We start from the raw sequence: 26266 nt of genomic DNA, 5'->3' as shown, positions 1-26266 counted from the left end.
AAACAGAAATTATTTTTCCTTTAAATAATATTACATGCTATATAGAAATGAATCAAGGTCTCTGCATCTGAAAGTGTAACCTAAAATCTTGTATGTGTTTATGTATGGATGTATAACTGTGAGTCAGGCACAAATGCTTATCCAGCAAAAATGTGTACTAGCAAATTTGTCTCTGTGATTCATTGCCATTGACTTCGGTTGGCAGTGCTCCTGCAAGTAGCATGTGTGGCATTATGTCTGCATGTGTCTGTAAGCATGTTCTTTTTATCCAGAAAACAGATTGCAACTGTTTAATATCAGATATCTGGAAAGCAAACCATCTGCACTGAGGTCCTGATGGCCTGATCTTTTCAGGACAGCTGCTTCTATGCCAGGTTCTTCTGGCAGCTAAAGAGCATACAATAGAGAGAGGTTTTCCATTCATTTCACACTGTCACAGGTATGGAATGTTCCAGATAAGCCCTGGACCCTACAGTGGCTTACAAAACTATAGCAGAAATGCTGTGTTAGAAACTTAGTTTTCCTAAAGGCAGGTCTGCTTTTTTTTTTTTTTTCCCCACAGTAGCATGATATAAAACGAGCACAGGCAGGGTGATAACACCTTCAAACATATGCAGGAAATATTTAAGGAAAAGACATTTATTTGGTTGTTTGGTTGTTTGGTTGGTTGTTTTTTGTCCAAATATAGAGTTTTTTCAATCTTTACTACTAGTTACTATGTTCTGGTTTTAATATTTTGGCACTCTACCATGTGCAGTAGCTGTGCGTTTCTGAGTAGAAAGAAAGACTCTATTGTCTGGTTTAATGTTTGGCAAATAATATGTTAAAAACATTTGTGAAGCAAAAAAAGCATTCCTGAAGTGGGAAAATTACTTAAACTGTATCAGGCATAAATAAAATTACAGGCTATGTGGCTCACTACAGGGTGCTGTGGTAAGGCAGTAATGATTAGTGATGACTGAGGATTTGTCTGAGCCTTTTTTTAATTTCTTCCCTGCTCTGTCTCACCACTGCTTAAAAAGTTGAAATGCATCTGACTTGTTGATTAAAATGTAACAAACCTTATATACGTACTGGTCATTCACTACAATTTCTGATTTTCCCTATTTTAAGATTTTTACTTGTAAACAGAAGGCTAGTTTCTTTAGAGATCCACAGATAAAGGATTCTTATTTTACTGCTCTCCTTTTCTTTCTCTTTATTAAAAGATTAAGTTTTCAGGAAACACTTTATTTTTTAAACTTACATTTGATGGTGCTTTGCTTTAGCCACTAAATAGATATTGGAATTCAGTCTTTAATGTAGTCCTCAGCCCAAAACGAAAGAAACTTGTATCTCAGAATGATACAGATTAATAGCTGCTGCCATTTTTGCTATGCTGCAGTCAACAATTCTTTTAAAAAATACTTCTACTGATTATATTGTGCTTTTAATCGTTTTATTGTTTAATTATAAATTAAATAGAAATGGTAAAAAGCCATGTACCATCACAACTTTTCCTTGATAGTTTTATGATAACTTAATCTTTATAAGTCTTATTTACATCAAACTATAGTTGAAATGCAATGATGCTCTCAGAAATGTGTGGAGATACAAAAGCAAAAATAAGGTAAAAGTAAATATATATTGCAATTAGAAAAGTAAAGGAGTTGCAAATTGAGAATACAAGTATGACCTTCTCTTTCTGCAAATTCAATAAGTTTATACCAGGCCCTTCCCCTCCAAGATTTTGGATAAAGAAGGAAATGCACTGACTCATTAAATGTCAAGCTGAGTAGACACCAGCAGTGTGAAATCAATTTATGACTAGCAGTATGAGGTATTATGAAATGCTATTCTTGATTTTCTTCCTTTAAGTTCTTTAAAAGTACAAGGAAGTAACTTTGTCATAATATTCTTTGTATCCTCTCTTACTTGAAAGACAAGTGCTTTATTGCTGCAGTGTCTAAACTGCAGTGATTTACCACAGTAGTATGAGATTAATAGTTGCTGATTTGAAGTTAGCGAAACTGTGTCTATTTATAGTAGAAACAAAACTCTTTGGTATTTGTAGAGATACTAGTGTATAGCTCAAGAAATAAATTTCTCAAAACACTTCTAATTTAATATCTATCTAGACAAAAATTACTTTTTTTGTTTTGTTAAAAAAAAGTGTCTGATTTCTCTAAAGGTTGCTGTAGTACTGTTGAAGTAGATCTCCTAGTCTGTGCCTCAAGTCACACTTTGATGGTGGTTATTTCAGACTAGTTACTTGAGTTCTGACTGCCGTATGAACTACACCCAAGACAGTCAGGATATTGAGAGGGCACTTGTCCTAAACTGTCACCATTGTGAATCCATGTTACAGAGGTTCTTTACACTTTCTGAATGCCCATTTTAGTCATGTATGGGGCTTTATATGATGCAGTTAATACTCAGTGGAGGTATCACTAAAGAGATTACAGGCAGAGGTGGGTGCTAGGATGAGGTGGCTTGCATATCAGAAAAATATTTTAGAGCCCTAAATAACAACTTCTTCTCCTCCTATTATAAACCATTTGAAACTTGGATGTGCATGTTACACCAGTCATTAGAGGACGTAACTTGTTTTAGTCTTTTGTTATTGCAACATTGCAACATGACAATCTCCTTGAGGTTGTCCAAATAAAAAGGAATACTCTTTAAATTGGCACTGATTGTTCTGTATCACAGTATTCTTTTTATACTGCTTGCAGTTGGTGACTCTTGATCTGCTTGTGATTACACAACTTATTTGTTAAGCTGCATGATTGCAGATAAAGGCAGAGCTCTGTTCTGAGGCTGACATGACCCTGAGAGGTGCATGGTGAAAACCACCTATGCCTTCAAAGATCAGGTTATGTATTAACTCTGTGTTGAGTGTAGATAACTTCCAGACTTGAGTCAGTGTCTTTGGAAGATGGCTTTTGCTTTGTGAGCATACCAGCTTATGTTAACTGTTACTGAGAGATATTTACATTGCACTTAGTTGTGGGGGGTAAAAGTTCTTTGCTGTGCTTGGTGTTTTAAAGGTGGTCATGAATCAACTGAAGGAATAGGCAGTAAGAATAGGCGACTGGTAAACAAGCATATTTGAAGACGACTATTGTTGGGGCTGTATTTCTTTCATTTTGTGTTTGCTTCATTGAGAAAAGACAAGATAATGTTGAAGGATGTGAATTGTTTTTTGGCATTAGCCGCCTGCATGCTGTAGGTGCTGATCAGTTTTCAAAATGGGATGCAAGTGTAGGAAACAAAAAAAACTTGAAAAGTTTAAAGGTGATAGCAGTAGATAACTGTGTCAGGTTATCCTTGCTCTAAAGCTGATTCGCAGTAATTAAATTAGTGTAAACATCTTCTTCCTCTTAATCACAAAGGCCAGGAAAATCTTAAAGGGAAAATCTTTAAGGGAAACAGGATGAGAACTGGCAGGGAAACAGGAGCAACTGTTAAATCTCTCATTCCCAGAAAGAGTTCGTATACTTAGGAAAAGTCATTCTGTGAGGTGAATGCCTTTTCTAGTGATTAAATGTTTTAGCAGTTTCAAGAAGTGCGTACCTGGGAAGTATTTAAAACATACTTTGATAGTGTTTAAATAATGTTAAAATGTTAACTATTTAATATTCAAATAACATTAAAATAATCTTAAAAAATGTTTAATAATGTTAGCGCACCTAACATTTTAATCAGAGAAAGAGCAGTGCAGAAGTAAATATTTAGTGCTCAGTTTGGTAGAAGGCATCTATGGATAGGTATAGGTATCTACAAGGTAGATTTATTTTCCAAGTAAACATTCACTGCTTAGACATATTTCCAGCAAGAAGATAAGGGGTTTTCATTAAACACTGCTCTATGAAAGTGAAATTTTGCAGAGTTTGTGCCTTTGTTTTAATCTAGGTTCAGCCCCTCTCCAGGTTCTAGGGCCCCATCACCTTCTGCCCCATTTCCAGCCTTTGACTTATTCCTTTTCAGACTCTCAATCACAGGGTTTTGTGCCAAGGAAAACTTTACCAAGATGTCTTTTGAAGAGGAACAAAGGAGGAAGATTTTGGTACTACTAAAAGGATTATTGCTAACTTTTTCTTTTTTTTTTTTTGTCATTAATATGCTGAATAAGGAAACAATTTTAAATAAATTATGAGTTATTTTTCTGTCTAGAAATCATTCATCAAGCATTGATTTTAGAGTTCTATTAAAATAATATATTTAATTAGATTGGCCTGCTACACTAACGATCAGGCTTGTTTGTGAAGTTGGTAGGAGATAATGCTACGAAATATACAGTTCCTCATGAAATTTGCATTTACGAATTCTTTCTTTTAATTGACTGTAATATGGAGTGGTTTTTTCTTCCCTTTTGCAGGAAATGGATCTCATCTGTTACCTAACAGAGCAGCTGTTTATTCTGAGCTTGAAAGAATCCAGGCCTCCATGTAGTAACACACCTTTGCTTAAATTACACATTACATTATGGAGGTTGCAGCCAATTCATATGCATAAAGCTGACAACAGCTTCATGCTGCTGTCATCAAAACAGTATCTTAGGACTTCCTGTCTGCTGTCACAGTAATGTTAAAGCTCCGAACAAGTGAAGTATTAAGGTGGTATAATGGTTAACTGGGTGAAATTCCAAAACTTAAATCTCAGAAGACTTTCTACTTTTCCCTTACTTGCTTTACGTGAAAGAGCAATTTTTTTAGACATTTTGAGTGTTGTCATTCTTGATATAGATATGACTGTGTATGTAAGAGGAATAAAGTGAGAGGAAAAGGCTAAGAGAAGTCAGATCTTGTAAGGCTGAGTGGAAGTAATGGGCTCTGTCCAGGGGAGTCCTTCTCATTTGTTGGAGCACTGTTTGGGATTTGAGAGAGTTCTGCTCATGTTGCCTTTAACACCATGCAAGTTTTGTGTGTCCTTTAGACATGTACTGTTCTGAAATGCTGTATTTTCTGCTGAAGCTTAACTTAAAGTTACTGTGCTCTTCTATAGATGGGAAATTAGCTGTTTTTTTTTCCAAAGGCTTTTTTTCTCCTGTTTACAAGAAGATTATAAACTCTTTTACAAATGTTTTTTTTTAATATAGTGAAATGAGAGCTAAGAGTATCCTGAATGTATTCTAATGAGAGAATGAACATTTTATTTCAGTGATGCGCAGACATTGGGGATGTGCTCCACCCAAAATGGATATGAAATTATTTTAAAAGTCAGGTTGAGAAAATGGAGGTTATCCCAGAGAATCTCTGGCATCTGCGAGTAGAAAAGCAGTGCTATGAGCAATGTCCTCATCCACCTCAGTACACTAACAACCTACTAGTCCTTTTTAAAGTCTCCTTGACTCCTGTAGTTGTTGACTTGCCAAACCTGTGCAGTGAGCTGTCATATTCAGTGAATGCAAAAGCAACAACAGAGTTTGAAATGTATTATTTTCTTTTTCCATTTTAACTGAGGGGGGAAAAAAGTATTTCCTTCACCTTTCAGAAAATTCTGCAGGGTATGACATTAGCTGCCACCTTTACTGCCTTGAGTCCTGATACCAAAATACAATCTGGTCCTTTCCTGTCTTTTGTTGTTCTGAAATATCAAAGCAGTATGCTGCCTGACTTTCAAGGTGAACGAACATCTGTACAGACCTGGACATGGCAAAGACAGTTCTACTGATGCTGTTGTGCTATATAGTTTATAGGCTGACAGGAGAAAAGATCCCAGCATCTGGCTACTTGCCCTCTGTTCCCTACAGGCCAGAAAATGGGTGAGGAATGTCCACAGGAGCTCCAATGAACATGTAGGCTCTTCCAACTTAGCAGGCAATTGATTTCACTATGCTTATGGCTTAACTATGATGTATTAATTGTAACTGGCAACTGATAAATGGCAGAAGACAACAAGTGAGAGACTTTGGAACAAACTGTTCACCAAGTTGATTCCAAATGGCCCTTAGCTCAGTGTAAATGTGGGTTATAGGAATACTTAAGTGACATCTGGAAGTGAAAATTCTTAAGTACCGTATTCTACTTTCTTAACATGCACCTAAAACTGGAATAATTTTTTCCCTGATACTGCTATGAGTACTTAAAGATTAATCAATGGTTAAAGTAAAGATGTGTTTTTGTAACTACTTTGAGATACACTTGCCTTTGAACTTTAGACCAATACCATTGTAGTCCACACCACAGTCACTTATTAGCCAGGATTGGACTCTCAGCATCTAGTTACACTCATGTTGCTGTATTTGAGAAAAATGTGAACATTTATCCCAAAATTTGATCTGGAAAAATAGTATTTTAAAAAATCTTTTGACAAAGTGTTTGCTCCATAGCTGCTGAATAACAGCTCACAGTAACGAAACCAAATAAACAAAAACCCACAGGTAGTTTTTAAGTGTAGGCCCAGTCTTTCAAATGAAAAAATAGTCTTTATAAGTTGTAATGAGCTTATGAGTACATTTCAATGTCTCATGACACCTCCGAGAGGAATGGGTTGCCATAAGTTCACAGGAGCTCTACATTAAAGTACAGCTCAAGAAAGATACAGGCTTGTTAGAGTTGGTCCAGAGGAGGGCCACAAATATGGTCAGGGGATGAGGCATGTCTCCTATGAAGACAGTCTGAGAGTTGCGTCTGTACAGCCTGGAGAAGAAAAGGCTCTGGGGAGACCTTACAGTGGGATTTCATCACTTAAAGGGGCCTTATGAGGAAGACAGAGAGAGGTGTTTTACTACGGCCTGTAGTGATAGGAAAGGAGGTATTGACTTTAAGCTGAAAGGGGATAGATTTAAATTAGATATTAGGAAGAAATTCTTTACTGTGAAGGTGGTGAGACACTGGCAGGTTGCACCAAGAAGCTGTGGCTGCCCCATCCCTGCAGTGTTCAAGGCCAGGTTGCATATGGCTTTGGCCAACCTGGTCTAGTGGAAGGTGTCCCTGCCTGTGGACACCCAAACCTTTTTATGCTTCCGTGAACATCATATAGTGGCTTTTGTCTCTGTTCTGTTTCCTTTTCATCACAGCACGACTTCAGAAAACGTACTGAGTGCCTGTATGGTGTGTGTATTTATGTACCTTCTTAGTCTGGTCCTTCAAATGTTGCTAGCAGAATAACATAGCTCAGCAGTCTATAATTAGCTTTCAGCTAAGCTTTTAATAATAATCAACTTATTATGTCTCTTGCTTTTCAAGATGTGTATTTTTTTCCCCTTCAATCTTGCTTTCCTTCAGTTGTTTTCTCTTGCATACTTTTCAGTATATTGCAGTGTATCACCTTTCTGTTTTACTGCCAATTTGTGAACTTTTACTTCTCTTTCTGTTTCTGTTTTGCCTTAAGCCTTTTACTTTTCCTGATGATGGTGGGTATTGTGTTTTATTTTAACATTTATCTCCAGAAGAATACAATGTGCATGGGAGAAGCATAATAGACACTTGTTGACAGCAAAGTGAAATAAAATGCATGAAAGAATGTTCTAGGGATGTTAAGTCCTGGAGCTTTGCTTCCTGAGTGATGAAGATATGTATAACACAAACCCCTGATAATTTAAAAGCTTTACCTATTGTACCTCATGTTCATAGCTGCCATTTTCATTAAGTTTCCTTTGAGACAGACCTGTTTCAGGTTTGTGAAAGTGATGATGTGCATCTTGGTGTGCTCACACAATTGCCACCTGACAGCTGTGAGGCTGGTAGTGATACAGTGTGTACTGCATCACCTAAGCCTCTGATACTGGATCCCCCTTCCAGGGGCCACAGGCTTGACCTCTGCTGCTCGTAGCTCTGAAGTACATATGTGTGCTTCATTGCCTGAAAAATTGCATTAGTTTTTCTCGCATCATAGGTTTATTGATAGCTGTAGTAAGTGATGCGGTACATAATGTGTGTTTGCTAGAAAAAGTTGGTTCATTTCTCCTCATTTAGTCAAACTAATTGATCCCTGATTCTTCACCTTGCCATTTAATTTGACAAAGTAGGAAATCTTGAGGTTATAAGGACATCAGCACATAAGATAATAGAAGCAAAAGTAGTAGAAAAAGTGTTAATTTAAGACTTTTTTAGGATCTAGGTAAAAATTAATTTAGTTAGCTCTCTTTCTTTTGAGGACAGGACAACTTCAAGGAACTGTGGATGATAAGTGGGATGGAGGCTGTAGCTCTCTGTAAAATTGTCTTAAGGAACATGTTTAGTGTATTTTTGCCAAGTTCTGTACTTCGAATACATACTTATGTATATTGTTAATCAGAGGCATCTAGTTTTCTATATGGTTTTGGTTTTAACTGCTAAAAGTATTCTAAAGTATTTTTTTTTCCTTCAGCTGATGGAGTCTGTGTGTTTAAATGCCTGGTTAACAGAGAAACTGAATATTGTCGTGTGGGAAAACAGTCTTTGTTAATTACAGTGGGATACAACAGTGCCTTGATTCAGTTCAAATCGCAATCCGGTAAGTACATTTTGAATTTGAGCATCTTCTCCTTCCTGCTGTGCTACTGTATTGCTGAAGTTCACTTCAAAGTATGTTGTCTTCTACCTCTGTTTCATGCTGGCTATTTAAACATTACATATTGTTATGATAATTCCCTCTTCATTTGCCTCTCACCCACTTCATCTGCCTTTTGGGGAGTATGGACCATCCACATAGTGAACATAACATTTTTGCAAAACAACTGCAGATTAGTTTTCTGAAGAAAGCAAATGCAGATAATGCATTCATATAACTTGACTTCACAAACTGTAATAACTGGTAAATGTAATGCTTTGTGTGGGCAAACTGCCACTTGTTGTTCTCCATTTAGAAACATCTTGCAGATCTATTTGCCTGTATAGTTAACTGAGGTAGTTTAACATACACCTGCACTTGTTAGGATATATATTTTGTGGGTGAAAAAGAAGCTCAACCTGGTTTTAGAAACATGACTATTGCAGTAGAATTTTAAGATCTGAATTTTTTACTTCCACCTGACTTGTGTTTTTGTAAATCCAACAGCTAAGACTATTTAATATGTGCTATCCTCATGTCCTCGTATCGACTTTTGGGAAAGCAGTCTTAGTTTTTATGCAAGGAAATTTGGAAGGCTGCCTATTTATTCTGAGTAGTGTGCAGCATGGCCACAACTAATTTTGAAATTGTGTAACTACAGTTAGCGTACAACTTCCCCTTTAGCAATAATCAGGAGTTCTTATATAGCAGCCTGTATCAGTAGGTTTGATTATTTCCAGGAGGACATTATTTGTATTATCATTATTTGTATTTTATATTGTGGGGAAAATGAAACATGGAGCAATTAGATTAGATTTTTGGCAGCTTTTTTAAAGATGCTGTTTCAATGGATTGAGATATGAGCAACTGGATGTAGACGGGTTTGTGTAATGAGTTGCTAGCCCTGTGTCATCTAGAAACAAAAATGAAATCATGAGTTTCAGGCAGAAAATGTAGTGTTTAACCTGATTTTTTTCAGTTGCGAGACAAATCTTGGTAGCCTTTGAAGTCCTACCTTGTTATAGTCTTTCATCTGTATCCATCAAGAAAAACTATTCACATTTTCAACCTCTTACTTTACTAAAACAATATAAATGTGAGACAAGAATGACTGCGAGTGTCTGTTGTTTCGTTTTGTTGGGTTTTTTTTTATCTATGTATCTGAGTGTTACAATTCAGGTTTGTGCTTCCATTAAGTTTTTTCTCTTGAGACTGCAATACAACTGTTTTTACAGACACCCACATCATAAGTGAAGAAATAATTGAGATTAGGTAGTTTAGCAAGTTATTAGCTCACTGCTGAGATAATTAATAACCAACAATTAAGGACTCCGGCAAGCTTTTCAGTACTCTTTGGTCTGCAATCCCTACCATATATTGCCTGCCAAGGAAGGTTCTGATTCCAAAAGGCACTGATTGTTCGAGATCCCAAGGCAAAAGAAGTTTCTCTTAGTGCTCTTCCTCACATTTACAAACAAGTGTTTGGAAAAAAAAATCCATCTAAATTATGTGCAGTTTGGAATTTTTCCTGAGAGGAGTGCCTTGATGATTTAGTGGTAAGTTCATGCTTCTCTTCAGCTATATTCCTTGGTGATTTGTGCTTAGTTTATTTATTTATGTAACTACATTTTGTGAAATAGATAAAAAAAATACAGCTAAGTCTCAATTTATTACTTCTGATTATTTGTTAAAATTACTAAATCGTGTGTTTTCTATATTTTTTCCATCTTTAAAGCTCAGGGGAAAATAAATTGAAATGACCTGTTAGTCCATGAAACAACTGATTGATAAAATGGCAGAAATATAATGGTTGGTCAAAGTCTCTTCAGATTACATGGCAAACGAAATATGTTGGGGGCTCCATTAAGCTGGAAGTTACTTAACAGCACCTAGTCTTGAGAACGTCATATGTTTTTACAAAGAAATTAAGGCTATAGGAAGAAGTTAATCTTTTTGTTGTTTGCTGTATAGCTGTTACTCTCAAACTACGTTTGCAAATGTTTGTGTGTATAATAAAAAATAATGTTGTGATCAAAAAATGGACTGAAAATTAATTTTCCATCTCTTAAAAATGTTACGAAAATTCACTGTAAAAGTCTTGGGATTTTAAGTCCTCTGTCTTTTATAAAGGTAGAGGAAGATGAGGAGTGAGGAATGAGAGGGAAATTCATGCCCTGCTTATGCGCACACAGAGGATTGTTGTTCTGGTTCCAGCAATTTGACAGTCATAAATCATAGACTGTATATTTCATTTCCTGCTGAACATATGTTAAACATCTGAGTAGGATCGAGCAGGCAATAAAATGAAAGTTAGTAGCCTACAGACTTCTTTCAAAACCAAGTATCATTTATCTGTAACAGACCAACCAACCAGTCTGTAACTCATCTGTGGCAGACTTGGTATGTAGCTCTCTACTCTTCAGTGGAAATGGCCTGCTTAATTTAGCACGGATTTAGTTCATAAGCATAGGATGAATTGCTGTTTTGGTGTCACAATAGAATGGATGTTCCTTTCTTCTCCTTCAAACCTCAACCCTGGTCTTCAGCCACTTTCACAGTGTATCCAGGCACTGGACATGCCAATAGTTGGTGTCTGTAGATGCTGGTTTAGTAGCACAACTCATCTTGAAAGTTGTCTGCCATCTCTAATATCTGTGCCACTTGCACAGAAGCATAATATATGTGGGGAAAAAAGGTGCTATTTACAGTTTTCAGCATACAGTACTTGCAGATCTCCACATACAGAACTGGGCTAGAGACATATGAGTACATGTGTCTGTAGATACATATATGTGAAATATATTAAAAGCATATGTTTTATTTTATATGTGCAAACATACATGCTGTTACTGATATTTAATTTAAGCGAAGGAACATGGTATGTCTTACGGTGATCTTTTTCCCCCAAAATTATTAGTCCATGTAATTGCATGTGGATCTAATGAGCTATGATTCCATTAGCAAGTCATAGAGAACAGAAGGAACAAGCTTGTAGAACAGAGCAATCCGTGTTGGGGCCTTGGTATGCAAACTGTGCTGATTTGGGAATGAGGCAAGAACGAAGGGTGTGTTTACTTTGAACTATTTTTGTTAAATTTAATTCAGAAGGATTCCGGTTAGTGTGTACTGAGACCACTCAGTCATGAAAATCAAAGCACTGTAAGTGGGGACAACTGACAGATATGCCTCAAGACCCACAGATTGCAAGGAATCTGTTCATCAATTTAAGAATTTGTGTCAAATAATAAATTTTATGAAGTAAAGGACCAAATGACTCTGTGGTCGCTTGTTGGTTTATGCTTAAAGTAATTATTCTGTTTTTCAGAAAAACAAAAGGAAAGAAAATAGTTTGGTTACCTGAAACTTATTTTATCTGAGTTAATTTAAAAACAGTTACATTCACAAATGTCTTTAATCTTACAGCTTGAAACTTGCAGAGGGTGATTGAGTAAACAATGAAGTGCAACTTGTTGAGAGAACTTACTCAATGCATTGACTGTAAATGACTTCACAATGATGGTGAAGTCCAGGATTTACTAGTCTTAAAAGAGTGGTAGGAGGGTCAACTATTTGGAATGACTTAATAAAAAGGTTTTGACTTCTAAGCCATGCAACGTGCACAGTTGTAATACCTAACTTCTCATCTCTGGGGTATGAACTTTGGTTCTGTGTTATACTTCAGTTTCTAAATTACTCCACTGTCACAAAATGCCTCTAGGCTTTGTATGTGCTTTCTCTGAGTTAATTTGTTTATGTGGCTGTCCCAAACACTGTGTAGGCTTTGGGATTATGAAGCAATCAGTTTGATTTGATCAAATTCCAATTCAACAAAACTAAGTGTCTGATAAAAGTTTTGAAGGTCATATTTGGAGCTGGGGACTGTAGTGTGCAAGAGCAAATACCCATTATGTGATTTTGGAGGCTGCTAGTCTAGTTGCAAATCTCAACAGAGAAGACTGCCTGAACATGCCTTCTGCTGTGTCTGTTAGTCTCACTGTTTAAATCTCTGGGTTTGCTGTTGTTTCAGTCTGTGGTTTTCAATGCCATTGTTTTTCTTGATCCAGTTAGAGGCAGACATTCACAAGTTTTGTGGTGTTTTGAGGACTCACTGAGTGAGTTCAAGGTGGTAGGATCTACAGGGTATGACCTAATCACTTATGGCACTATTTTGGGTACCTTTTGTTTCTCTGGGCTTTGCTTGAACAGTTCTTTGGGAATTACTTTAGGATTAGCATTTTAAAGTGTTGATTGATTCAGATTCCTGGGAGGACAAAATAAAGGAGATTTGAAAACGGTCAATTGCTTTTACTGTGTTTTTGAATGACTCATAACATTCTGTTGTTTTCCTTGGAATTATTCTGGGCTGCTTTCTTGCTAATTAATATTAGTGTTTAGCTTTCCAGATAGGATCTGAATTTTTTTTTTCTTCTATAGGAATGTGATTTACCATAATTTTCCCACAATTTAAAAAAAAATACTATATGAAGGATTCTAAATTTCTAGATTTTTTACTCCTATCTGCTATATCTGAGTTTTGCTACATCTGCCTGCCTGTAAATTGCAAAATTGCAGTACCAGTTTTGTGTTGAAGGTGGCAACATGATTGTATTGGTAGCTTGTCCAATCATTCAGTGTTTAAAAATCCATTTATTTCTATTGTTCTGGTAAGAGTGGAATAGATTGGGAGTGGGTAGGTGGATAATTGTTTAAAACAGGCAGTAGTTTATTCCAGTGAGACAGGGTATGTCTTAGAAAATGCTGGCAGTATTTTGAAATTTAATAGCCACTAATTCAGTGCTACCAGATAGTGCTTTCATGTGAGGCATGTCCGTGGCCACCGGTTCAGAAGAGACTTTCACTAAGCACTGCTGGACTTTTTACGTATCAAGACTTTCTGGCTATTTAAAACTAGAATTCTAGTTCTAGCATTCTGGCTATTTAAAACTAGAAGACATAAGTGAACCAGCTGCACCAGTGATATTCATCTCAATATTTGCATTTCATCCAATTATACTTAGTATAATAATATAATTATACATAGTATAATAATATAATATAGTATATTAGGTATACTAAGTATATTATCATAGTATAATATATATAGTATAATTATATATAATATTACATATTACTATGTTATTATATCATTATAGTATAGATATACTATAATATATAGTATATTATATATACTATATATGATATATATAGTAGAATATAATATATATACTTACAATATTTACATTTCACCCAATTATACTTAGTACAATTATACTGTACTAAGCCAAATCATCTTCCTTCCTTAAAGTGTAGTTGTTTCTGAGGAAGCTTGTTTACATAAAAATCAGTCATTCTTTCAAAGAAGAATAAAAGAAAGGATCTAATGTTTTTTAGCTTAATATTTCCCAAGGTATAATTTAACTTCTAAAGTTTTTGCAATATCACAACAATTTGTACATTAATGTAAATTTGATTACACCTTAAAGCCCCATTTTTCTCTCTGTTGTCTAATAAAACTGAAATGGCTGTTCTAAAGGATATTAAACATTTACACTTATAAACTTTAAAATAGCATTTTACAAATCATAGCTATTCTTTTAGTAATGTATTTAGTGTGAGATTGACACTGGAGGAAGCTTTCACATCTGCTAGTTTGCATTTCTTTAGAGTGTGGTTGCAACTTGAAATTAAAGATACTTTAATAATCTTCTTGATGATAACCATTTTAACAACTTGGCTCAATTTTTGTTTTATATAAATGTGAATCACTAAGGGGTGGAATGGTCTGTTTAAAGAAAAGCAATTTTAGTTAGGATATTTAGCTGGCAGATGATACAATATTTTGCTTTCTGCTTACTGAAGAAAACATTTATTACTGGTACTAAAAGTAGAAAAGGTTTTTGCTTTGGAAAAAGTATGACTTAAGAAACTTACCAATGTGATTTGGAACGTGTGGCATCCAGTTCCTGATGTGGAAAGAAACAAGGCCACCAGTCATGTTTCCCATAAAAATGACCTATTGACTGAGTCCCCTGTCTGCTGATGAAGTGCTTAATGGCCGAATTTCTAAGCATCTAGTTCTCCCATGCTGACACTTAAAACGATTCAACCACTATTGTGTCTGGGACAAAACTGTTCCCATTGCACAAATAGAGACTCTCAAAAAATTTGAAAGAAGGCTGCAGAAATTTACTTACAAAGTGACCTGGTCTGCAAATTCTGATTTAATATTTAGTAATGTACTCGACAAAGTGATCTATGGCTGATGCAAATATTAGGAAATTAGTTGTTAAAATTAACAGAATCCCATTAGTCCAATTTGTGGCAATGAAAAGCTCTATAATTGGTTCAAAGGTACAACAGAAATAGAAAAATATTTTGAATAAATATTGTCAAATTTGTATAAACCTAGGGATTTCTGGGAACTTTTTCTTTTGAGTCTAAGTGGTGAATGCGATTGGGATTCTATTAGGACACTTGTAGTAAATATCACTGTGAGTTTCTGAAGTGTAATATAGCTGAGAAGAAGCAAAAAGATTTTCTTCCTCATTTGGAAATAATGTTTCAGCCTCAGACACCTGGGATAGTAATCTGGTTTGGTAAGTTTACTATATTTTTACCGCATGTTTCAGTTTTTTGCAAAGCAGGCATTTTATTATTTGGGTATTTTGCAACTCCGTTATTCTAAATGGAAGACTGTAACCCACTTGTTTGCAGGAGACAGCTTGACCTATCCAATCATTTGATATGGTCTTCTGATAAGTTATAGACTTCCATTAATTTTTTCAAATGTGGTCAAAGTTACAACCATACACCTCTCATCAGTAACAGGCCAAATTTATTGCTTTATGTAAGTACTAGATTTTAGCAGTAGGCTGCAGCAGATATTGCAAAATAATGTGGGAATACTGCTTCTCCATGACTGTTATGCTAATCTCCTTAGATCAGAAAACATAACAGCTGTTGGTAAAATACATTTATTTAATGATTTATTCCTAGTAACATTATTTTGGATTGCTGCTGTGTGAAGTTTGTGGGGTTTTATTCCTCACCGAGTTTATTTTCCGTTTCATTCATTAATTATTTCACTTCATTCATTAATTCATTAATTCATTAATCTTTCCCCTGTTCTAGTATGTTGGTTTGGTTTGGGTTTTTTTTCCCTTTCTCCCTCAAGAGCCAGCCAGGTTTACCACTGGAGCCTTTTATTTTTTTTGGTTCCTTCTCCACCCTCTTCCCCTTTGGAGTAGTAAGAGACACCATCTGTACTGAGCAGATGGATGAGGTGCACTATGTTAATAGCTTGTGTTTGTGTGTCTGTGTCTTCTGCTGCGAGGATAAGCATTTTGTAAAGAGAACTCATCGCAGCAGTTCTGCATATGCAGAGGGTAACCACTAAACTATTTACCAGGAACTGAGAATGAATGTGCATGCAGGAAGTGCCACAAGCACCTGGATCTTCTGCTCGTTTTTTGGGAAGGGACTAGTTTGAGACAGACACAAGACACAGGGCTTTTTGGGAGGATTCGCCTGTTATCTTTGATCAAAGGAATCAGTTTTAACTGGCCTTTATTCAGCTTTTACACAGTTGAGTTTTTAGGCTATCAATCAGTGCAGTAATATCTGCAGAATATCTCTGTCAAATTATCAGACTTTATAATTGATTAACATAGGTTTAATGTCCAACAGCAAATATAAGTTAGCTGACGTGCATAGCTAGTCAAAACTTTACAGCCAAATGCTTCAGTTTTTCAGCAAGTTACCATTTTCTGTCAAGGTAAAAGTTTTCAAATTAACTTATGTTTCCAGAATTTAAAAAAAAAAAAAAAGGGGGGGGGGGGGGGAGGGGAGAATGAGAACTAAATAAAAATCCTAAGAAGCTTGGCTTTCAAAGAAAATGCCTGACGATTATATATTTTTATGTTCTTTGACATTATTTGCAAGTGAACTTTATTTCCTTAAAAAGCTCCTTCTGAAAGCACTTCAGCCCAGAAGAGTGGGAGTTTTCCTTACCCTCTCAAGGGCTAGGAAAAAAGGGGAAGCTAGCACTTTTCATCTGAAAGCAAGTTTGTTCTCTAACATAAATTTTGCTCCAAAGAAGCATTTCTTACATGCTAGTAAGAAGCACAGATTTCACTGCTGTGTTGTACTTAGTGCAGTGACTGCAGGTCTTTTAGATGCACCCAGCACTTGGGCAAGTTCTGCACCCTGTTCCATTCTGCTGGAAATAAACCAGTTTCTTCATTAGCTAACCCAAACTAGATTAGGCTGCACACTCATAGTCGTATTCTGCTGCAGAAAAAATATGGACTCAGTCAGAGATCAATATGATCAGACAAAAGCCATTTATTGCAAAGCCTTAACTCCTTATATACTATTTCTTACATGCACTTACAGTGATTTGGCATGTTATGATTGGATACATGTCTTGAAGACCCTTAGTGGCTAACATATAATTGATTAAGCACAGGTGTGAGAACTTGACCTCGAAAGCTTGCCAACAGTCCACAGTTCTCATTAACTCAGTGAATTCCAGCTTCTTCTTATCTTGCTTGCTTAAGCTTCCTCTGGCCTCTCATGGCCTTGCTGTATCTTTCGGGATTATTCAGAGTTCATGTACCAATTATCCATTCTCCCATGAGAACACTGTCTCTACAGTATTCAATCCAGTATTTTCCATTATTTTTAGAATAACATCCAGATGAGGCTTCTTGAAAAAGAAACATCTGTGGTTTGAGGGGGAATTTTGAGTTGAGTGGAGGTTTGAGATACTGAAAAAGTATAGATGAAAAGGCAATAAATGTCTGCTTACATCTGTCCTCAAGAATATCAGGTAATACTTTTTGGGGTAGTTATTGGAGGTCTTACAGTGCATGGGAAAGAGTAAATGCACTGTAAGATTTGCTTACATTTTAAAGCCTCAATTCATTAATTTGCCACTCAGAACACAGCCATAACACTTGAAAAGTTTTCAAGTTGTTTTCAACCTGCTAGTGGAAAACTTTAGATTGATTTAAGTGATTGGGGTGGTGAGGTTTTGTTTTACAGTCGGAGAAGTTTGTAAGTTATTTTTCTAAAGACAGCCAAAACTGTTCAAGGATAGTCACGACATCTTCCCAAGAGAAAGTGTTTTGAGGGTGAAAGGAGATGGCTTCACAGCATAAAGAAGCAGGGTATCAAGGAGCACTTACACCTTTCCCTCCTTCCATGAACATTAATTTTGGATTTTACAGGATAGATTAATTTTTGCTTAAGTATAACCTCTGATAACCCAGAAAAATCTGTAAGCAAGAGAGACCTTTTCCTTTACAGATGAACCAACAGGCAGAACCCCTGGTAACAGAAGAAGTCTCTCATGACTGGTTAGAAGAATCTTGAAGGGGTGGCATTTGAAATGCTATACTTAGGTTACCAGGCAACAACCTTCATATACTTGAGTTTACTTTTGAATAGCTGATAGAAGATTTGGGGATCCTGAGATGAGAAAACAAGTCAGCATCAAAGCAAAAGATATATAGATTGCTAGAACCTTTATGTAGAATATAGGGCTGAGGATTAACAAAAATTACTATTTCTCTGTTCTTAAAAGAATGTTTTACTGACTTACAGTTCTGTATGGTTGAGTCCTGGTTGCAAAATAAATAGTTCCAAAGTATATGACCCAGCAATATTCTAGCCTGTTCATGAGCTAAACTGGTTTTGGTATAGATCCTTTTCTGGTCCCCTTACCTTAAACAAACAAGAACATTCAGTTTTCGTAAAAGCTGAGATTCATTCTGGATATATTTGTACATAAGACAGATTAAGTTCCCAAGTTGTTAAGAAGATCAAAATTAATTAATTATATTTCATTTTAAGGAATTTGATCAATATGCAGATAAAGCCATATTTCATAGCACAAGCAGGATGAGGTATTGGATAATAAGTTACTTACAGAAAATATAGAAAGCAAGCAGCTTAGTGTATTTGCTTGCAAAAGCAAATAGAGAGAAGACAGGCTATTGTAAATTGGTTTTGGATGTAAAAAATAGGCTTGCTTGGTATGGAAAATAGATGAGATAAATTCTTTTCTTTATTCTGGGACAGTCCACAAAACAAAGTAACCTGGTGTTCCTTGTCCATACTAAAGAAAACAAGAAAACAAATCTGTTTCTCTTCTCTGTAGTAGGGAGTCCTTACTTGTGAGAATTCCTTCAAGCTCTACCATGTCTTTCTTTTGAACTTATTTCTTGTGTCTGTGTCATGTGTATTCACAATAATTCCATTCTTCTGTATTAGATGCTGAAGTTTTATTATTTGGCAATTTGCCCTGTCACAGAAGTGAACGTGTGTCTGAATTCTCAGACAATATTTGAAACAAGCAGCAATTGTTATGAATAATACCTAGGCAATTTGCATTCCCTAAGAGATTTTTCTTTTGAATTCTTTGACTGCATTCCACAGAAAAACAAAATCCCAAATTCACATCTGCAACAGTAATTTGTTCCTTACAACCTGATCCTTGGTTTGTAGCTATTTAACTGTAATTTCCTTCAAATAGTAAGTAGAAGTAACTAGAATATTTTTGGTGAATATTTGATTTATGTATGCTGAGGATAAACTAACATCCACTGAGCAGATGAGAAAAAGAAAAGAGGAGCAAATTTGTGCTGTAAGGGAAATTTTCATAGTATATTAATTCAGTCAGTACAGGATCAGACAAGGCTATAAGGATTTCTCAGTGGTGGAACCATTAAATTTTCGTGGATGAGTTGTAAACAACTGTTCTTTGTTGCTGTTGCTTTTTTTTTTGCTAGAGTGATTTTTCACTTCCCACCAAACAGCAACTAATTGTATATTTCTGTTTTTAGCCTCAAATACTTTTTTTCTCATAGTGTTAGCCCCAGATGAATGTGTAAAATGTGGAGAATTTAAAATTTTCTACTGAGGATCTTTCTCTCAAGACCCTACTCAAAAATACTTTTTTCACCATTAAATATAACTTGTCAGGAATCGTCCTTCTGTTGGGTTTTGTAAACATGAGTCCTTGTTTTCATTTCCAAACAGCCTGACATCGAGCTTGCCCTGATATCCAAAGCTAAGTGGAAAGTCACATGCTATCTTTTACATCTCTTCCCTTTTGATATGCCAGCTTTCTGCATTAGAAAATGATCAGTACAACTGAATCTCTGCTTTTAGGATTTTGAAATTTTCTGAAATGATGAAGGAAATTCTCCTTGGTTATTGTATTAAGAAGTTTATAAATTGTTTCTGTTATCTTCAGATCCTTTGTTTTAAAGGCCATGGAAAGTATTGAGTTACTGAATTATCTCCAAATGATCAGAGCACCTAGCACGTGCACAGTTACATGCTTCAGGCAATTGTTATTTTTATTTGAAAATCTGTGAACAGCTTCAGGAGTTTCCTGGCTCTGGTTTAGCAAATTATGAATGTGGCCTGATTTCTCTATCTTCTCCTGTCTTTTTATGAACAGAAGATGCAAGATTTCCATCCCTGATTTTATTGTTGTCATCTGTGTTTCCCCCCTGACAATTTCTCCTTACAGTGTTTTTTCTAGATACTTTCTCCATTTACTGGCATGTGCATTTCTTTCAGACATCAAGAAATTACTTTATGCTTGGAGGGATTGGTTTGATCTTAGAAGATGGAGACAAAAGTGCTTGTGTGAACTGGTTATTCAGGTTTTAGGTCCACATGATTTTTCCTGTTACTTAGTGTCAGAAGTGATGTTGTTCCCAGAAGCCAAAGGGCTGTAACTCTGAGCTTTTGAGCTAGTCTGCATCTAAAGGAAAATCCATGGTCCTTAGCCTGGCTTTTTAGGCCAATGGAATTTGAATACTATATTTTAGGTTGTAAACCTTCTCACTTAAATCCATGCATTCCAACAGTAACCTTAGGTGGTTCTCTGTGTGGAGCTTGGCTTAGTGTAGATTAACCTGAAATGGTAGATTGAGGCTCATGTTCAGCCGCTACTCTGTTAGGATTCATCAATGCAAATTTTTTTTATTTGCTGGAGTTAGCTAACCTGAATCCTTGACAGCACTGTTGCATGCATCCAGGTGCTTCTTTAAATCTTTCAGTGCTGGCCAGATCTTTGCAACAGCTCTTGCCTCTTTAACGAAATTGGAACTGTTTACTATGTACTTATGAAACAGAAGCCAAATGAAGCTTTCCTCAGTGTGACTGTGTGACTGTGCTTTTATCTTGTCACTGGATGTTTATCTTAATTTACTTGTCCTTGTGGTTTTTGCTATGTTTGTTTTCCAGAATACAGCACATTTTCAGATGCATTGAAGAAATGTCGTAACAAAAATAAGGAGGGCTCTGTGTTCAGTCAGCGAACAGATGAAGCATCTGCGCTTCAGTATTTTCAGGTAATGAAACTTTGGTGCCAGTTTGTGAAATCTGTTACTTTTGTTTGTTTGACCTCGGTCACCAGATCAGTTAGAACAATAGCTTAGGTTTATTCAGAGGGTGGTGAGGACCTTGGTAATTTAAGGCAAGGCTGGTAGAAGATGGACTTTATCTTTTGTTCTGTTTTTCCTCAACTTCTTACTTTTAGTTTTATGGCTATCTGTCTCAACAACAGAATATGATGCAGGATTTTGTGAGGACAGCAACGTACCACAGAGCTATCCTACAGAACGACGTAGATTTTGTAGACAAGGTAAGGTCTGTTGAGAGTCTTAAATGTTCAAGTATGCTGCTTAGGCTCTAAACATCAATTTGCCCTGTAGAGCAACACTGATCAGACTGTAGCATTTTCTCACCTAGGACTTTGTGCATGAATGTATTAATTCATGTGTGCTTTACATTATTAATGTTACTGTCAAGTGCATGGATGACAAAGCATGATGCTGATGGTACGTACTCAGGATGGACGTTGCCAAACATGAACTACAAATCCCTTTGCTGTCTTCTGTGACAATCAGGGAACCTACATATATGTCTTTCTTGACATTTTGGGCTATTATTCCCATTTGGCATCTTAGACCTCATATACAGAATTAGTTTCCTTGTCTTAACTGTTGACTGTGTGTTTGCTATTGTGCCACATAGTCTTTTGCAAATACCCACAAAGGTATTTGACTTTATGTCTCTTTCATGGAGGTGTACACTCAATGTTTCTGCACCCCACAATCATTACAAACTGAGACAGCACGTAAGTGTCTGCTGTGGCTGCACTTGTGCAAGACAAAGATTTGGATACAATGCAGAAACTTGTGACTTCAGGTGCCAGATTAATCTCTGAAATATGTATATAGATCTTGAGGACTACTGTAATAAATATAACGATTATTACTTTATCTAGTCCTTTGCCTCTCAGACTTTCCAAGCCAGATACTTCAGCAGAAGACAGAAGAAAACTTACATTGGGGGGACATAGAATAATCTGCTGCCCAGACACTGATTAAATTGCCTTTTGATTTCTTTTGTTTTATGCTCCTTGAAATGCAAAACATAGGGCTAATACAGTTTACAGTAGGTTTCTACTTTTTTTCTATTAGTTACATTAACTAGAGACTTTCTGACCCTCTCCAGCATCAGTCCCCATGTATATTTTTCTGTGATTCACACTTAATACAGCAACAAATTCCATAATACATGTTATGCAGAAAAGTATCTCCTTTAGTAAGATTTTTAATTTATCTGCTTTCTAACTCTGTCATTTTGATTTATGTTGTTGTGAGGCAAAGGAGGATTGAAGTTCTAATTTTCTTTATATTGTTCCTTCGTTGTGTCAATTTGTGTAGTCTCTTCTTAGATAGTCTTTCTTCTGAAGTCAGTGTTCTCAGTCCTCTTTGCCTTTTCCTATATAAAGCAATTGTACATGCCCTGTTAGCATTCCTGCCCCCTTTTTTTCAAAGTCACCATGAACTGTGCAGCACCTGTTTTGGAAGGATTGGTGGGAGTTATGCATGGCAGTGTAGACAGTGCCATAGAATTGATCTGTATTGCTGAATTCTGACTTCCTAGTTGTTCTTTAGTGTACTTTTCAGAAATCTTGACTTTCTTTTTTTTTTTTTCCTGGGACTGCATCTATCCATTGAGCTTTGATCTTCACCGAACAATTGATAATGGTGCCTAGGCTACCGTTGTTGCTGATGATGATTCATTTAGAACTTGGATGGTATACAAACAGCTCTTATTTTCCACAAAATGATATTAATAAGCACTGAGTTTAATTTATCTGTGAATTGCCCTATGGCCTGTCTTTGCTAGCTCTCTGCTCTTTAATCAGTGGATGTTATGTCATCTGCATATCTTGCTATGACACTGTTCACCTCTCAATAAAATACTAAAAACCAGCAAAAAACATTAGACTACATGTGACCTTTTGTAAGCAAATAGGCAATTTGTAAGCAGTAGTCTCTGCTTACTACAGACTTACGTTTTCTAGGTCTCAGTATGTCAGCTGTGACTATGTGAGCTCAGTTTATGATGTCTGGGTAGCAGACTGCAAATAAAAACAATGGAGAAAATTAAGCTGTAATTTTTTTTTTTTTTTTTTACCTTTTTGTCATATTTTTGTCTTCTCTCCTTTTCCGCTTCCTTCTCTCATGTTTTTGTGTGCACTTAAAGGAGTGTCCCTTAAAAGGAGCCTCTGACTTCAGCTTACACCAGGGCAAATGGCTTTATTGTATCACAGAAAAAGAGTCTTTAGTAACTTATAAGCAAATGCCAGACAAAACATTTCCCCTTAAAGGTGTAGCCAATATTTATAGCCAAAATGAGGAGAGTTGTAAATGTGATTTTTTTTAAGATCGTTATGTTTTCCCTATTAAGTTTAGTAACAAATTCAAATGCAGCTGATAATTTTTATTTGCCATGCAACTTAAGTAAACTGTGCTTCTTAAAAAAATTAAACTACCTGCTTTTATATAAATGAAACAAACCTTTATAGAAATAAAACAAATAGGTTTTCAGTTCCTGTAATTTCTTTCAGGCCTGACACAGTCCTCCTCTCTTATTTAATCCAATGAGGCTAATAAACTAGTGATGTGCACAGGGCTCCTCGGGTTTTCTATAGGCATCAGAATCAAAACCCAAAGCATGTGGTACTGGATGATACCAGCTGGGTAAGTGGAGCTTATAGGGTCATTAATAAGTTATATTTGGTACTGGAATATGTAACCTGAGTATATGGTGAAAGAAACAGCAGAGAGAAAATCTTATTTGCCACTGTTTTCTTGCAAAATAGGAGGCTCCCACGTTATATTGCAAAAGGCAGATTTATCCTGTATGTAACATATCCATTCCATTTTTGACTCTGCACTAAGGAATTCAGGTTTTGCATACTCTTTGTCTCTGTAGGAAATCTTGCTGCTGTGCAGCAGTACAGCTTGCTTGCATTTGCTCTAGGTTTATTTATTTTCCCAGCTGTTGGAGGTGCCTTGGCTTCTCTACAGCATAGCTAATAGTAAGACTATTACAGGCTGGATGTTGTTGGCCACCCACTTAGAAAATGATATTTCTTTTTCCTGCTTCTGTTGAGAAATGGCGATTTTTCAAATAAATGTAGCAAAAAAAATTAACTATCTGTATTGTGGCAAAATTCTTTCCTATAAGAACCTGAAAAACCCATTGTGCTGAGACTTTATGAATTGGAAATACAGCATCTATCCTACACCCAGAAACTATGAGGCAGGCAGAGGTATTTAATGATGGCAGTGAGATAAAAAGGTAAAAAGGATATAATTATTTTAATACCTGCATTATTGAAAGAAGTTTTATTCAATTGTTACTTCTCTTATTATTTTCTATCTATTTTGCATCCCCCCAGTAGATTCCCTTTTGCTGTCTCTTCCCTAAATTCTGTAGTGATTTATTATACAAACACTTTTGCCTATAGTGAAGGGGTATCTGGTGAGGAAGTATATTTTTTTCTTATTCTAGGCTTTGTATGCTTTGAAAAATATTCCTGCATGGGAAAAAGCAACAGGTTATCTGAGTTGTGCTGGAAAAAATTAGTGAGACTAGAATCATAGAATAGCTAGGATCGGAAAGGACCATAAGATCATGAAGTTCCAACCCCCCTGCCGTGAGCAGGGACACCTCACACTAAACCATGTCACCCAAGGCTCTGTCCAACCTGGCCTTGAATGCCGCCAGGGATGGAGCATTCACAACTTCCTTGGGCAACCCATTCCAGTGCCTCATCAACCTTACAGTAAAGAATTTCCTCCTTATATCCAATCTAAACTTCCCCTGTTTAAGTTTTAACCTGTTACCCCTTGTCCTATCACTACAGTCCCTAATGAAGAGTCCATCGCCAGCACCCCTATAGGCCCCCTTCCGATACTGGAAGGCTGCTATGAGGTCTCCACGCAGCCTTCTCTTCTCCAGGCTGAACAGCCCCAACTTTCTCAGCCTGTCTTCATATGGGAGGTGCTCCAGTCCCCTGATCATCCTTGTGGCCCTTCTCGAGACTTGCTCTCACAGTTCTAAGAGTAAATATAAAGGATTATATACCAGTAAGAATTGCTGTATCAATATGAAGAATACAGCCTCAGATTCATTAGATTCTGAATGAGTTCTCCTAATTTGTTTAAGCTTCAATAGGCATAAATAGTCAATCCAAGCTCTACTCCCAGTTTATCCTAAAATAGCTTACCTCTGGCAGACAGTATTTGAATTTATCACCAAGAGCCCTTTCAAAGAGTGAGAAAGCCAGACTAGGGGTAGGGGTAGGTAGTGGTATACTGAACTTCAATATTATTCTAAATCTGTATTATATTTAAGCTTCTCTGCTCCTGACTCTTGAGACTGTATCAGGATTGTAGCACGGTTTCATGGTTGAAGTGCTTTGAAATCTTAGGAGGTTCCAGGTCCTTAAATCACCTAATGAGCTTGTGAATTTCACATCCGGGATCAAAATTTCATGAGAATTTCAGCCACAGGACAGGAAAACTGTTGCTCCCAGTTTTCAGTCAAGCACAAACCCATAGGAGGAACCCGAATGCTGAGATGTTCTGTGAGATTTTTCTAAAAGCTAACCTTATTGTCATGTCTTCCCTCCCTCCCCAGTGTATTCAGACTACATTTTTGTTTCAAATTTTTCTCCTGAAGAAACTTTCTTACAAAAATCTATTTCCTCCAAACCATAACCATGACATAACCACAACACATGAAAACAATCCATGGTCTCTAAAATATGCTAAAATAATGATATGGGGCATTAAAACTCTTCATTCAAGCCTTTTCATGTTTTCAAGTGAAATTAGTAATATTTTTGCATAATGCCAGGCGTATTAAATACAAGGTACAGCTATGAAAATCTGGTTACTTAGAAGAAGTATGAGGAAGTGACTTTTTGATTATATTTCTTTTGGTCTACCTTTTGTTTTCAAGGTGGTCCTAGATGTTGGCTGTGGATCAGGAATCCTTTCATTTTTTGCAGTGCAGGCTGGAGCTAGAAAAGTCTATGCAGTTGAAGCCAGTACAGTAGCAAAACATGCAGAGGTAAGTGTTTTTCATGTGAGCCAAGTCTTAGAATGGTGTAGTGTGAAAATGTGAAGAGGTCTAGAACTGTGCCTCAGAAAGGCTGAAGGCTTCAGTGTGATTTTTCTAAGTCAGGTCTCTAAAGGGTACTGCTTTTTGAAAGGTAATTTTTGAAGGTGTTCTAAATGCTCTAATATGCCAAATAAATAAACCATATGATTGTTGTTTCTGTGAAAAACAGTGAATGGTCATAACTGTGATTAAAATTTTTACTTTCAGAAGGGAAAACAAAGAAAAACATTAGTTGTTTCCATGGGTTACGTGCAAAAACATTTAGGTGTTTTTTTTCCTAAGACTTTTGGTTTGGACA

At 36.3% G+C, this 26266-nt stretch overlaps 1 protein-coding gene across 2 annotated transcripts in view; it reads left to right on the top strand.

The window, feature by feature from the left end:
* The window catches only part of PUM3 (pumilio RNA binding family member 3), an 86768-nt gene that overhangs the window by 8893 nt on the left and 51609 nt on the right, over positions 1-26266 (top strand). For both annotated transcript variants that reach the window (XM_061477770.1, XM_061477771.1), the window contains exons 2-5: positions 8296-8421; positions 20722-20828; positions 21017-21121; positions 25807-25917. In XM_061477770.1, coding sequence (XP_061333754.1) covers positions 8296-8421; positions 20722-20828; positions 21017-21121; positions 25807-25917 — 449 coding nt within the window. The remainder of the gene's footprint in view (positions 1-8295; positions 8422-20721; positions 20829-21016; positions 21122-25806; positions 25918-26266) is intronic.

This window comes from Pezoporus flaviventris, unplaced genomic scaffold, assembly GCF_033815535.1.
Source record: "Pezoporus flaviventris isolate CSIRO_AGI_PZ_B2104156 unplaced genomic scaffold, CSIRO_AGI_Pfla_v1 ptg000108l, whole genome shotgun sequence".
NCBI classification, from domain to species: domain Eukaryota; kingdom Metazoa; phylum Chordata; class Aves; order Psittaciformes; family Psittacidae; genus Pezoporus; species Pezoporus flaviventris.
This window is presented reverse-complemented; position numbering and strand designations above follow the sequence as displayed.